This window comes from Vicia villosa, linkage group LG4, assembly GCF_029867415.1.
Source record: "Vicia villosa cultivar HV-30 ecotype Madison, WI linkage group LG4, Vvil1.0, whole genome shotgun sequence".
In the NCBI taxonomy this organism is placed as follows: Eukaryota; Viridiplantae; Streptophyta; class Magnoliopsida; order Fabales; family Fabaceae; genus Vicia; species Vicia villosa.
The window spans coordinates 37,568,865-37,585,500 of NC_081183.1; the positions used below are offsets into that span (position 1 = coordinate 37,568,865).

At 28.5% G+C, this 16,636-nt stretch overlaps 1 protein-coding gene across 1 annotated transcript; it reads left to right on the forward strand.

Moving 5' to 3' along the window:
- Positions 1–1,883: 1,883 nt before the first annotated feature.
- On the forward strand, positions 1,884–2,633 carry LOC131597081 (uncharacterized). The gene is made up of 3 exons (XM_058869797.1): positions 1,884–2,303; positions 2,361–2,447; positions 2,547–2,633. The coding sequence occupies exons 1-3, from the start codon at positions 1,884–1,886 to the stop codon at positions 2,631–2,633; spliced, it is 594 nt and encodes a 197-aa protein (XP_058725780.1).
- The last annotated feature ends 14,003 nt before the right edge of the window (positions 2,634–16,636 follow it).

Genomic DNA, 16,636 nt, shown 5'->3' on the forward strand with positions numbered 1-16,636 from the left:
TAGTATTTATCAGTAAATATTATTTTGAAAAATATTTACACTTTATAACATATTTTGTCATCGTGTATGCTAAGTGTCAGATCAAGTTGCACTGCAAGATTCATTGGTTATAAAACCAAAACATTGGCAGCATCCATAAGACCATAAGTTAAAACCAAAATGTGTATCTAGTAATATTATAAGCATCTAGTATTATTTATAATAGCAGTAAAAAGATATTTTTCAGTGGAATCATACCACTTGCAAATTCATTTATTGATGGATAAATTATCTACAATAAAGGTTTCTATAAAGGTTTTGGTTATCTAATTTTATTAGTTTCTATAATGGTTTTTAATTGAATATAATATAATGCTTGCTCCTACTCTTTATAAATCATAAGAAATTACTCTTATTTTGTGAAACTATTCTTATTTAAATTTTGATTCTTATGATTGTTAATTGTTAACTGATTATTAACTTAAGATCATTTAATTTCATATATGAGGAGATTTTTGGTTGATAGAGCAAGTATTGAAAATGTGAAAGTTGTGAAACTGGAAGCCGAATTAGAACCACCACCTAATGTGGTTAATGAGTTTAACCCAAATGAGATTCTGCGTGATCCAGGTTGTAGGAAACAAATTAATGAGTATGCTCCGGATATTCAAGATCAAGTGAGGAGGCCATATATATTAAAGGGACCAATGCAACCAGATTTGCCAAGCTTTCCTCGTACTCCATTTGGAAGTATTTCCAGAGCATTTAGTAAATCATGGTATAAGAATTACACATGGTTAGAATACAATGAGATCAATGATGCAACTTATTATTTTTATTGCTTTCTCTTTAAGCAACCCGGGAGGGCCGAGCACTTTGGTTTTGAAGTCTTCACTAAAAGCGGATATTGAGATTGGAAGCATGCATCTAAAATCTTGAAAGATCACGGTTGTAGTCATAATAGTTTACACAACTCATGTGTCAAGCATTATGATGATTATAATAATCAAAGACAAAGTGTGGCAAGTAAGTTTGCTAAAGCAACCAAGGAATCAGAAGAATTGAATAAGATTCGTTTGACTTATTATGTAGATTGTTCAAGATATCTCATGGCACAAGGCATGACTTTCCATGGTCACAATGAATCCTCTACTTATTTAATAAGGACAATTTTAGAGAGGTGGTAGATTGGGTAAAATCGTCTAATGAACAAGTGAGGGATGCTTTTGATCGTGGTGGAAAAAATTGCACAATGACTTCTGGTGACATTCAAAAGGAGCTTGCAACGTGTTATGCACATGAAGCTACCAAGTTGATTATGGAAGAGCTTGGTGATATACAATTCTCTATGCTTATTGATGAGTCATGTGATATATTCGTCAAAGAGCAAATGACTGTGATATTGTAGATGAAAACCCTTATGCTTTCTATGTCCATTGTTATGCCCATCGTTTTCAATTGGTTGTTGTGTCTGTTGCTAGTAGTTGCTCATCTATTCATGATTTCTTTGAGTACATCTCCTTGATTGTGACCATAACAAGTGCATCTTGTAAGAGGAAAGATGCTTTGACGGAGGCACAACACCAAGATATTTTAAATAAACTTGAGAGTGGTGAGATATCTAGAGGAAGGGGATTTCACCAATCATATAGTCTCACTAGACCCGGGGATACTATATGGGGTTCACATCATACTAAATTGATTTGGTTGGAACAAATATGGTCCTTCGTGTTAAATGTGCTTAGTATGGTTGATGAAGACAGACGTGGACCATCTCAAGCAGCGGGTTTGATAAAAAAAATGGAGAGCTTTCATTTATTTTGAAGTTAATGTTAAAGTTGTTTGGTATCACAAACGAGCTTTCAAATGTCTTGCAAAGAAAATATCTTAATATTGTGATTGCCATGGAATTAATTGATGATGTCAAAGCTCGGTTTGCCACAATGAGAGAGAGATGTTGGAATAGCTTATTCGCTGATGTCCAAGAACTTTGTGTTGCTAGAGGTATTCCTGTTCTAAATATGGATGACGAAATACCGGTTCGGGGTTGTTCAAGGGTAGAAGGGAGGACTATCACTAATCTTCATCATTACCGTGTAGATATTTTTTATGTTGCTATTGAAAAAATATGTGTGGAGATGGATCACTGCTTTAGTGAAGGAAGTAACATTATCCTTGATTGCTTCTCATGTCTTGACCCCAAGAACTCCTTCTCCAAGTTTGATGTTGATAAGCTTGCTCGTCTTGCTGATATTTATAATACAGACTTTTCTAATGATGACCGCGGAACAATAAGGGATCAACTTGACACTTATGTTCTTCAAGTGAAAAGAAATGCTTCATTTTCCACTTGTGAAGATGTTCAAAGTTTGGCTATGAAGATGGTCCAAACTAAGAAATATTTGGTATTTCCATTGGTTTACAAACTTATTGAGTTAGCTTTGATATTGCTGGTGTCTATAGCATCGGTTGAAAGAGCTTTTTTAGCAATGAAGATTATCAAGTCTAAATTGTGCAATAAGATCAACGATGTGTGGTTCAATGACTTGATGGTATGTTACACCAAGTGGGAGATATTCAAGTCACTTGATGATATTGATATTATTCAAACTTTCACCGCAAAAAAAGTCTCGGAAAGGACATTTGCCTCGTGATTTTATTTAACCCGTTATTGTAAGGTTATGTTTCATCTCTTTTATTTTAAACTATACTTTTGTTGATAAAATGACGAGTCTCTTTTATTTTAATTAATGACTATTTATATATTATATACAATGTGAATTTGCAATCTTTAAATTTTTGCGTAGGCTTTAAAGTTTTTTTGCCCCCGCCACTGGCTTCACTTCATCCATAATATGCCTAACCACTATACTAGTTGTTTTGTTTGTTGAAATATATATATATATATATATATATATATATATATATATATATATATATATATATATATATATATATATATATATATATATATATATATATATATATATATATATATATATATATATATATATATATATATATATATATATATTTCAACAAATGACACCAAGGTGTCAAACCACTATACTAGTTGTTTTGTTTGTTGAAATATATATATATATATATATATATATATATATATATATATATATATATATATATATATATATATATATTTCAACAAATGACACCAAGGTGTCAAAGTTTAATTTGACACCAAATCTCAACCGTTAAAAGAATTGATCAAACGATGATACTAAGGCTCTGTCTGGTAAGACATGTTTTTGAACTTATAGCTTATGTCTTATGTCTTATAAGCTCATATGATAATTTAGACCCGTTTGGTAACGGTCTTTTCATCACGAACTTATAGCTTATTTTACTAGCTTATTTTCGAAATGTTATTTTAAATAGCGTTTTAGCTTATGTCTTATAGCTTATATTTTTTCTTCCTTTTTTATCTTTATTATTTTAATTAATATCCATTTTAACCCTTATAATTCATTTTAATTTAAAATAAAATAATTATATATTAAATATCTTTTATGTCATTTTACATTTATAAGTTAATTGAACCGTTAATTTTACCAAACACTTCAATTAGCTTATAAGCTATCACTCTCAATCATCCGCTATAAGCTATAAGCCATCAGTCATATGCTATAAACTATCAGCTAGCTTATCAGTCAACCGCTATTTTTACCAAACAGACCTTAAATGAAATAAAATTATATATATATATATATATATATATATATATATATATATATATATATATATATATATATATATATATATATATATATCTTATTTATCTCCTAAAAATAGGTTATTTATATAATAGTTTGATGGAGTACTATTAACGGTTGAAATTTGGTGTCAAATTAAATTTTGACTCCTTGGTATATATATTCACACTTATACTTTTATTTTATAATAATAATTTATATTTAATAAAATTTAAAATAATATTTATTTATCTATTATGTAATAGTTATTTAGAAATGTTATGTATTAGAAATTTTTTAAATAAATATTTTTTAAAATAATTTTTTTAAATGTTTTAAAATACAAATTATTTTAAAAATTATATTTTAAAATAAATTACTTTAAAAATACATTATAAATATTTATTAGTGGTACTACAATTTTAATTTTTCAGTTTTTAAGATTTAACACCAAAAAGGTAATTAACAAAAAATGTCAATGTGGATATAAAGATAAGGGTAATGCTAACGAGTGCCCCAGGGGCACTGGTTAAGAGACTAAAAAGGTAAGTTGAACATTATTTAATAAAGTAAAAAGATAAACTTTTTACCTAAAATATATGTAATCAATGCATGAAAATATAGATAATTAATTTTTTTTTAAAGAATATTGTGTATATTCAATGCATTAAATATACATATTTTCTTTATTAGGAATGCTTAACTAGTGCCCCTGGGGCACTCGTTAGCATGACCCTAAAGATAACTAATGGGAAGGGTATGTCGCCGTGCCACTTCATTAGACGTTTGTCACATTGTATTTTTTCAACAGAATGTTGACGTCAGTGACAAAAACCAAATGAATCTCAACATTCAAGAATTATTTTCAAAAAAAATCTCGCCAATTTAAGCCTTAATTATATATTTAATTAGTTGATATCAACTCAATATAAATAAATGTAAGATGATTCATTTTAAAATAATCGAAAACTTTTAATTGAATATAAGGTTTCCATAATACAGGTAAGTTGCATATTATCTTTTTCCTCTACTTGAAGAGGTTTAAGACATATAGGAAGTTTAGTTAGGAAGACCCATTTTAAATCACACAATTCTTTCTTATACATCTTTTATCTTTTATTTTATAATGAAGACCCATTTTGGTCCCTCACAAAAATCACACAATTCAAATTAATCCTCACAAAAAAAGCACTCGATTTAATCCCTTACAAAATTTAACCGGACCATATTAGTCCTTATGTTAATATTTTTATCAAATCGGCTTTTTTCATACTTTTAAACCATAACTGAACTGCCACGTTGACTTTTATTTTTTATTTTTTATTTTTTAAATACTAAATTAATTTTTAATTATAATTTCATTTTTAAACAATTATGAATTAATAATATCAAAAAAGCCAAAATTGTTTTTTATATGGAATTGAACCTATGACCTTTAACCAATATCTTAAGTCCTTACCACTAGTTCAATGTATGTTCATGATAAATAATTCTTATAATTTTTAGAAATATTAAATAATATAGAATTTAAAACAAAAAAATTTAAAATTTGTACCAACGGGGTCTCAAATTCAAATATGTTCAAGTTAAATGATAATCACTTTACAACTAGACAAGTCAATTTATATTGTTAATATTATTAATAATGAATACTTAAGTTAATAATTCAGAACAAATATTTACTTATTTTAAATAACAAAAAAAATACATATTTATTAATTTAAAATAATATAAAAATTTAAAAATAAAAATAATAAAATATAAATCCTAAATAAAATTAATCAAATAAAAATAAATAAATTAATATTTAATTGAATTACTATTAAATTAATTGATTACTGTTTAGTTTGTATTAACTAAATAATTTAAAAATTAATTGATTATTTAATTTAATTTATTAAATATTTTAATAATTAGTTGAATTACTATTAAATTAATTAAATATTATTTAATTTGAACTAATTTGAAATAGTAAATATTTATTTGTGTGTTATTTAATTTCAATTATATATGATTTAATTTATTTCTAATTGATTAAATATATCGAGGTTTTACATTTAATAAATTTTATTTTTAAATTGGTGTATTATTTGAAATTAGTAAATCAAAGAGGTTCAAAACTCCATTAATATAAATTTTATGATTTTTGTTTTAAATTCTTAATTATTTAATATTATTAAAAATCTTAAAAATTATTTTTCATGAATGCATATTGGTCCAGTAGTAAAGACTTAAGATATTGTTTAATAGTATTGGGTTCGATTCTTTATAAAAAATAATTTTGCCTTTTTTATATTATTAAATCAGAATTGTTTAAGAATGAAATTATAATTAAAAATTAATTTAGTATTTAAAAAATAAAAAATAAAAGCCAACGTGGCAGTCCAGTCACGGTTTAAAAATATGAAAAAACCTATTTGATAAAAATATTAACAGAAAGACTAATATGGTCCGGTTAAATTTTATAAGAGATTAAATGTAGTCTTTTTTTGTGAAGGACTAATTTGTGTTGTGTAATTTTTGTGAATGACCAAAATGGATCTTCAATCTTTATTTTAAATCCAGTTGAGATATTTTCAAAATCTTTGTCAAATCAACAGATCATAGATCATAAAGATTTTTTTTATTTGTCTATTTAACATCCATACTAAAATACACTTATAATTTTAAATTGTATTAATTAAACCTACTTATAAATTGATTAATTATTAACTTAATTCCAAGCTTCATTACAAATTTAATAAGAGAATATAATAGCTAATAATATGAGAGAAATAATAATTAAATACTATTCAAATTATACTTTAAATTAAATAGTTATATTGCTTTTGGAAAGAAACATATGAGCCAAAAGAAGAAACAAAACCTTTCTTGCTTTGATTACTGACCAGGTTAGACGGTACATGAACCATATGGAATCACATGTACCACGTTGGAAGAAATGTCAATGAACAAAGTAAAATGAATCATGATTTAGTTATGATTAGTCTCAGCCATATAATTTTTTGGCTCTGTTTGGTAAGACAACTTTTCGAGTTTATAGCTTATGTATTATATTTTATAAGCTCATATGATAATTTAGACCCGTTTGATAACGGTCTTTTCATCACGAGCTTATAGTTTATTTTACTAGCTTATAGCTTATTTTCGAGACGTTATTTCAAATAGCGTTTTAGCTTATGTCTTATAGCTTATTACTTTTTCTTCATTTTTTATCCTTATTATTTCAATTAAAATCTATTTTTAACCCTTATAATTTATTTTAATTTAAAATAAAATAATTATATATTAAATATCTTTTATGTCATTTTACATTTATAAGTTAATTGAACCGCTAATTTTACCAAACACTTCAATGAGCTTATAAGCTATCAGTCTCAACCATCCGCTATAAGCTATAAGTCATCAGTCATCAACCATCAGTCATAAGCTATAAACTATCAGCTAGCTTATCAGTCAACCGCTATTTTTACCAAACAGAAACTCAGTAAAACAGGCTGATTTTTTTATAATTTATTTTAATATTAAATATTTATGAAATATCACATTTATAAATTCAAATTAATTTTTGTTAATATTTAAGGTGCATTTGATCTGCAAAATAAAAAATATTGAATAGAACAGTATTAAATAGTATAGAATAGTACAAGATAACTTTTGTACTTTAATGTGTTTGATGATTAATACATTGAACAGTTTTTTTTCTCCATTTTACTTGATGTGTCTATGCACTAGACAAGATGAAAAATTCTTCACTTTGAAAGCATTTGGTAGCAAGAATTTAGCATCAATCATCAACAAAAACACAACTACGATTCAGCAACCAAGAATCAAACAGAAGAGAAAAAGACGAGTACAAAAACGCCTGAGTACTTGTCTTACCGATTTCGTCGACAGAAACGCGAGAACAACCTTAAAATGTGGTTGGGCGGAGCCTGAACAGTTGTCATACACGACTGGACGCTGACTCCGCCACTGCATATAAATAACTGTGATATGTCGAAAATGAAAATTTACATTATATATTAAAATTATTCTCTTTATAATTTAGACTAACTATTATTTCATTATTCCAATAAACATTTATTTTATTATACACAAATAAAATAAAATAATAAAAAAGTGTTCCGCGGGTTTCTAATTTCCGTATATATTATATATACTATATGAGTAAAATCTAGATTGCCCTTGGATAATTTACTTGACAACGATTGAAAATTAGTCACATTGATAAATTTGCAAATTGTACTAAAAAATATTTTATTTATAACATAATTTTTATCTATGGTTGTTAGGTAAATTACCATAGTTTTTTAAGATTAACTTAATTTTTTTTTTTCAAAATAATTATCATTTTAATAAATAAAATTTATTTGAAGATAAATATTATTCTTATTTTTCAATATAAAAATAATTTTTTGTTTTTTTAACTGTATTCTTTTGTCAACTAATTCTAACATATTAATAAATTTGTTATTTTAATAAAAATATAATGTTTTAAGATAATTCATTAATCATTGTGAAAAAATTCATTAAATTACATTTATTTTAAAATAGAGGGAGTATATATTATATGACGTGTATAAAAAAGGTCGCATAATCGAAATTTTTTTTAATAACCAAGTTTTAAAAAATATATACATAACTAACCCATATTTTAAGAAAATTACCCCAATAACCATGTTTTGGGGTGTTTTACACGCGAGCGCCTCTTATTTTTTTTCAAATTTTTTTAGTTACCTGTGGATTTACCTGCGAATTTAACGTTACCTGCGGATTTACCTGCAAATTTACCTGCGGATTTACATGCAGACCAAATATTCAAATATTTTGGAGGTAATTTCGCAGGTAAATCCGCAAGTAACACTAAATCCGCAGGTAATTGAAAAAATTTTAAAAAAAAATAGGAGGCGCCATATGGAATGACCCCTACGTGGAAAACACCCCCAAACATAGTTATTGGGGTAATTTTCTTGAAATATGGGTTAGCTATTAAAAAAAATTTACTCGCATAATAGATTACGGAAGTGGTCTCTCATTTTGTTAGACCAACATGCTCCATAATCGATTACACCATATATCATATCGAAGTGATCTCTCATTACTATTCACTAAAAATTTAACTTGTGACAACCAAAAAGCGTAGGAAGTTGTCTATTTACTGTAGGTATAGCACAAAGTACCTATACCTATGATAAGTTTTCTCTGTCATTATAGACTATAGGTACGGATTTTGAGCTGTAGGCATAATACATTTAGTTATACTAAAAGTGTATAGTTTTGTTTAGGGGTGGACAAAAATCAACCACCCGACGAAATTTGTCCGATCCGAGGGATGATTCTTGAAGCGGATCGGGTTTATTCGGTTAGCGGGTATTGGCGGAAGGAAGAAAAGGGTTAAGGCGGATGAACACGGTCGGATTCGGAGATTGGTTTTGGGACCGTCGGAAACCGAATCCGACCGAAGATAATAGTTAGTAATGGCTAGGCCCAACATATTCCCAGCCCAGTCTGATCTTAATGCTTCCAATTTTGCAAACCCTAATCCATTCCTTGGCCCAAATCTGAAACTCTATATATCTGAAACTCTATATATTGATTCTTCAAATATTACAAACCCTAATCCACTCCTCCCAGCGGCCGCCGATTCTTTCTTCTGTAAGGTAACCTTCTTTCTCTTCTTCTGACTCTATAATCTTCAATCTCAACTTCATTTTTCATTTTTTCCTCTCTTGCTTTTAAAACCGAAACTGAAACAATTGTATTTTCTTTTACTTGTTAACGGTTATGTGCTATTGTGCTATGATACAATGTCTTCCATCACCATCTTCGCTGCCTCCTTTGCAATCATCTCAAATAAGATAATGATTAAGATTCGTTGTTATTGATTTAACGAAATTTATGGTTTGTGATTAAGGTTGGAGTTTTTAAAAATGACTTAGTGTTGTTTATCATGTTTATTGTTTACATATTTTAGGTTCAAATCTTGATTCAAGACTGCATCAGAATGGGTTAAAGTAAAAAGGTAACTATTTTGAATCAAGATAATTTGAAACTTCAATTTATGACTATGTTTTGTGTTTAGAGGGATTTATCAAAAGCTCTTGTATTTAGACAATCTATCTTGTTTGATTGTGTATTTTGTATGCTATATTTGTGTTTGAGGGGCTTGAACTTGGAATTACAGTTGTAATTGTGTGTGAAGAAAGTCTAAGACCTTATGTGTATATGCTTGTTATGTTTCAGGTTTTGGTGGAAGTGGTGCTACCATAATCTTCTAAATAAATTTTTAGGTGAAAATCACATCAGAGTTTGAAGGAGGAGGAGTAACAATTTAACATCTGCGCCGGAGTTGCATCAGTTGTTACTTGGGTTGTTACTGCTCTAGCAAAGGGGTATATTACTGAACATTCTTTTATATGATTAGCAATTGTATTTCTTTTTAATTAGTAATGTATGTTGAACTGTTAGATTTAGTATAGAATGATTTGGTGAAATATGTTTGAGATGAAAGTATGTTGAACTGTTATGAAATCAAATGATGTGGTGAAAATATATTAAAGTATGTTTGAGATTTAGTATTAAATGACTTGGTGAAATATATTAATTTAGAGCAGAGTAATATGCTAAATTTCTCAATTTTTTTGTTGCAGTAGGTTATGACTTTATGGCAGTCTGTTCTCATTAAACCATTGTAGAAGAGTAAGTTATGTTATAGTCTTCAACTTATAAGTTACAACCTTCAACTCAAATCTCATTAAACCATTCTTTCATAGTTAGTTTATCTATCTTGGTACCAAGGGGATTAATGTTGCTAAAATGGTTTTTTTAGGATGGATATCAAATGCTTGTTGATTAGTACGTCATAATTTGTTGTGATGATCTGTCAAATATTTCTTAATTATACCTGTGATAATTTTGTTATTAAGTATTCAACTCTACATCAACAAAGGCCTATTCATGTCAAATTTTTTGTGTATTTACTGCATCTCTATATAAACAAAGGCTTGTTCATGCCAAAATTAGCTTATACAATTGTGTGGCTTTATGTGCTGTATAGAAATTAGCTTATACAGTTGTGTGGCTTTATGTGTTATATAGGAATACATGTTACTTTTACTTGTGAAATTAATTTATTTCAATCACATATTAACTTATTGTAATATTTGTTGTCTCGGGAAGAAATTAGATGCAATTTAAGATTGTTGGAAGGAATTAGAGGCAATTTAACATTTTAGTATTTGTTGCTCCCATTCTATTTAGAGGCAATTTAAAATTTCACTATGTGTTTGTTATGGTGAAATTTTAATGTTTTTTTCAATTTCTAATTTATGCTATCTGAGTGTATATAATTTTTTTTACTTAAAATGTTATTTAATTGTTTAATTAGTTGATTTAGTATTATGTAAGAAAAACTGGATAAGAACAAATGGTAAAATGGGTTCAAATTAACCCAATTTAAAAAGAATTAAATGAGTCAATATTTCATATTTTTTATACATAAATAATTAATTTTTTATTCATGAATTTTTAAAGGAAATGTAAAATTTGATTATATTATATTAGTTTAAGTTTGGAATGTTCTCATAAATAATAAATTTGGAATGATCGTTAGAGTAAAAACTGGATTTTTTTTAAATGGGTCGAATTTGTAAAAAAAAAGGAAACCTTTATTTTAAATTTGGGCTTAAAATTTGATTAGGCCCAATTACAGACTTAACCGAAAAAATCCGACCTAGTTAACCGAACCCGATAAAAACCGAACCCGATTGAACCGAAGGTTAAAATGGTCGGAAGTGGGTTCTTGTATCCCACCCGTGGGTTGGTCCGGTTTAAAGTTTTGGGCCCGAACCCGAACCGAACCGAACCGATGTCTTAGTACACCAAATTTCTATTGGTATAAATTCTTAAGTGATTCTTTTATACTATTTTTGTTATTAATATACACTTCAATGTATTTTTTTTATTTATATTCCTTTAATTTAGACTAATAAAATTGTAGACTAAGCAACTAAATAAATATATTTAAAAAGTAAATTATAATAAAAGTGTCACCATATATTGAGAGAGAGAGAAAGAGAATAACTCAAAGTTTTATATAGTTAAAATTAGCTAGCTAAATCATCATGTAAATCCTAGACTGCTTTAGGAGATTATACTAATAAAAAAATAGTTTTATGATCATAAAAATAAAATAAGCAAACAAGTTTCAAAAACCAATTTGTGTCCACTTAATAGCCTATAAATTCCATCTTGAAATTTATATATTCAAGTCTCTCATACTAACGTTTAATCTTCACCTAGATGAATAATAACATATTCAACATAGATAATATCACTACTAAAAATATTAACATCTTTAGTGAAAATTAATCAATATCATTTTTCATTATCTTTATTATTGTCTAGACTAGGAGAGTTTAAATGATTAGGAGCACTTAGAAGAGTTAAAAGTGAATATATCTGCATTTAAATCACAATACCACCTTAAAATACATAAACTGAGTTATAAAATGGTCTAGAATCAACTCAAATGCCCTTTAAATACTAAGGTCCAAGTGGCAAACAATCCACCCTTATCATTCATTAAATTAAAGATAATCAATAAGTTAAAAATAGATAACAAGTCGCGACTTAACAATCCACCCCTCACTAGTTTCTACGAGAGAATCTGCATAAGAGGTATAAAAAACAACACAAAAACAAATAGAAAAGGAGGGAGAAATACATTCCATATAGCGGTGTAGAAACAGCAAGGAGATTATATTATTACAGTTAAATCAATCATATGAATCCAACAACAGAACAATTTATCAACAGATGCAATGTATTCCTCTCCACTATTTCTATGTATGTGGTATCAATAATTCGGATATTTAGAGGGTGTGTTACTGAAATATCTAACCCATCGCTGGACCGAAGTCCTACTCGTTATTCGACCGAAGTCCTAATCCGTCAGTAGGCCGAAGTCCTAACTCGTCATTAGACCAAAGTCTTATATCTCCAATATACATGATACATGAATGCAACAAACAATACAAATCGTCACCCACAATCTTCTAACTCCAATTCTTGTCTCTGGACATAAGTCCTACACGTCACTAGTTCGTTTGAACTAGGGTTGGCAATGAATCAAACCAACTCGAAAATAGTCCGGAACTCGGTTTCGACAATTAAATCGTCGAACTATGAGTTAAGAACTAAGTTCGCTAACTAAATGAGTTGAATTTGAACTATGCATAGTTTGACTCGTTAGATTCGTGAGTTAATTCGATTATATATGAGTGAATTATATTGTTTTTAAGAGTAGGTTTAAATATTTTCTGTAAATCTTAGCCATATATTTTCTTTTAATCAAATGGTTTTAATTGATAATTTATGTTCTCACATAAGCAAAATATTTCTAAAAATAATTATACAAATAAAATCAACATCGTATAAATTCCAATATTATAACTTTTATTTTATTTTTATATATTTTTTTAAAAAAAATATTAATTTAGAATGTCAAATATATAAAAAAGAGTAGACTTTAAAAAATTACTTTTAAGTCCGTGAAGCAAATGAGATGAACCTAACGAGTTGAACCGAGTTGTTCGTGAGCTTTTAACGAGTCGAGTTTGAGCTAGAAAAAAAGTTTGTGACGAACTCGAACCGATATTTGAGTTGAATCAATTCTTAACGAGTCAAGCCGAGTTAAGGCGAGTTTGACTCGACTCGACTCATTTCCAGCCCTAGTTTGAACCTTAATGCTTCATCATTAATTATTTTTGGTGTAAGGATACGTCACTGATTCTTTCGAACCTAAACACATCATCATCAATTATTTTCAGTGTAAGGCCACATCACTGGTTCTCCTGAACCTAAACATCTCTACACTAGTTCTTTCGAACCTAAACATATAGCATACGAACACTTGCATCCTAACCTCAATAACTTAACTCGTATACTTATTATCAGCCATTGGATTTTTTCCTTAAAACATTAGCAACTTAATTCACATAGCATCTTATCAAAACAACCTCAATATCATGTTTCCTACTAGTCATACATTAGATTAGAATAACTATTTAAAATATCAAACGAATTCGGAATCAAGTAAACAAACATATTTTAGAAAGCTTAGAATATTTATTTTATGACTATAATTTTTATTTGTGGACTTAAGATCCCAACTGTTACAGTATAATCGAACAATAGAAACTGTTAGCGACACCTAGTAAAATGTTTTGTCAAACTTGTAACTAGTATTTCTCCTATTCAACTTAATGAAATGAGATACTTATTAAGTCTAATATGTAGAAAAAAATTCTATTTTCTTATGATATAAGGTTTACTCTTAAAATACTTGTTTGGAATGAGTTGTGTCCAAATTAGTAACAAGGTGTCAAATGATTGTGCTGTAGAGTTTTCAAAACATTAGTTGAACTTCCAATTAAGTTTTCTAGCCTTTTTATTACAGAATTGATCTAGATCGAAGTCTATCTCGTGCTTAATATTGTCTAGTTTCTAACAGCTTCAACTTCATTCTTAAAATATTTAGGTAACTAAAGTTATAGAAAAATTACTAACAGAGTATACTAACCATAAGTTGTAGAAATTAATCGACATATGGTAACAACAAAACTTAAACATCAATTATAACGGCTAATCATCATATACCATTGGTTAGACATCTAATATCACAAATTAAGTACACCTGTGTTTAATTTCAAAACTAAACTCATGTCGTGTACCCAATTACTACTTTCCACAACATTATTCATATAAACCTCGTAAGAATATACCATATTCATAACATCACTCACACGCATACAATCATGAGATATTACCATAATCACGATCTCTTATACACATTTAAACCTCATAAATTCATTACCCTAAGAAAGGTGTATGTCTTAGCTTTCCAACGCAAGTCACCGCACCTCAAACGAACTTACGAAACTCAAGTTATGCGTGAAACAAGATGATCAATACTCTCATGTGTTTTCTGCAATTTCTTAACAAGAAATTCACTCCTAAATCAAATTTATTCAACCTAAACATATCCACACACAAGTCTAAACATGGATTATCATAACTAATTCCTATACCCATGACTCAACACTTAATTCCTCAATTACCATTATCATTAATCATCAACCTTGTATTCATATTAATTTCGCAACAATAATCACAAAACCAACATCAACAACATCAAATAAAATTCACAATTATCATAACCATGGAAATTTTGCATAAACCTCATATGATTCACATCAAAGAATCATAAGCAAGAAAGGTATAAGAGAATCCCCACCATCCTTAAAATTAAAACACCTATTATAAAATAATCTCCTCTCCCACTTACCTCGATTATGTTGAAAAAATTGAAGCTTTGGCTATGAAGACTCTTCTCCTTCAATTGTTCTGTTAGGATTTGCCCTCCTCTTCATACTCCTTATTTTCTCCAAAATTCTATGTATTGTAAAATTTTCTCCTTTCTCTTCTATTTAAATACAAATCCTATTTATTTTTATTTTACTAATTCTACTAGTTTCCCCTTAATTCTCCATAATTCTAATCATTTTCCTAATTTTATTAAATTCTATTTTAATGCCCAAAGCACACTTTCTCACAATTTCTACTATTTAATTTATTAAATTAATTAACTAAATTCTACCAATTCTACTTAATTTTATTTAAATTCTAATTTAATACTAAAACTAATATTCTTCACTTCTACATGATTTAATTATTAAAATAGAAATAAATTCTACCCAACAACTCATTAACCTATATAATATTAATTAATCACTCAAATACACTCTAAAGTTCAATAAAAAATATCATAATAAAAATCAGGGCGTTAGAGGGAGTTTGTCCTTAACTTAATATTTTTTGCTCCCTTCTATCCCACCAATGTGATTCCAACCATAACAGCTTTATACTCGAATTAGTTGTTGGTGGCGCAAGAATCGAACTGTAAGGAAACTTTCACTATGAGGACGACTTCATTTTTTAGAATCAATCCAACACCACTTCCTCGGTTGTTAGATAAACCATCCGTGAATATTTACCAAGTATGATGTGACTCGGGTGGTTTGGGAGTAATTTCCGCAAGGAAGTCGACAAATAATTGGGCATTCAACGCCTTACTAGCTTTGAAAGACACTTCAAACTTTGATAATTCGATGGAACACTATGTTAATTTTCCAACTAAGTTTGGTCGGTGAAATACTTGCTTCAAGGGTAACTCAACTCGAACTACTATGATATATGTAAAGAAATACCTTTGGAGCTTTCTCGACATAGTCACCAATGCTAAAGTTTCCTTCTCTATCTTTTGATAACGTGTATATGGTTCGGCTAGAGCCTTTGATATGAAATACACTAGGTTTTGTTTGGAATTTTGCTCCTTGATTAGATCAATGCTAAAGGATTCCTTGGAGACGACTAGGTACAGAAAAATGACTTCACCACAAAATGGACAAGTAAGCATTAGAGGTATGGCTAACGCCTTTTTCGGTAATTCATATCTTTTGCATTTTTGTGTTCATTCAAATTTTGAATCTTTTCCTAACAATACGTAGAAAGGTAAGGTATGTCGGTGTCTACCCGTTTTTCTATGTTAGGAAGCAAATACGAGTCCTTCATGCATGCTCGATCGAGGTATGTATAGTCGACATACAACCTCCCCTTCCTAGAGGCCTTCTTAACTAGCACAACATTGAAGAGCCATTATGTGTATTTTACTTCAAAAATTAAGTTGGTGTCTAACATTCTTTCGACCTTGCTAGAAATAGCCTCAAACTTCTTTGAAGACTGCCTTATTTTTTGCTGGGAGATATATCAGGAATTGGGATCAACATTTAACTGATGGTAGGCTATAGTGGAGTCGGTGTCGAGCATTTCATAGGGAGAAACAACAAAGAGATCTACAATAGTGTGAATACATTTGATTAGTG

What these genes read in the sequence shown, in the direction of transcription:
- LOC131597081 (XM_058869797.1), top strand. Translation starts at nt 1,884, where the DNA reads ATGGAATTAATTGATGATGTCAAAGCTCGGTTTGCCACAATGAGAGAG. An exon ending in TTGACACTTATGTTCTTCAA is followed by an intron (nt 2,304 to 2,360) that starts GTGAAAAGAAAT and finishes TTGGCTATGAAG; the next exon opens with ATGGTCCAAACTAAGAAATA. An exon ending in TGCTGGTGTCTATAGCATCG is followed by an intron (nt 2,448 to 2,546) that starts GTTGAAAGAGCT and finishes TGTTACACCAAG; the next exon opens with TGGGAGATATTCAAGTCACT.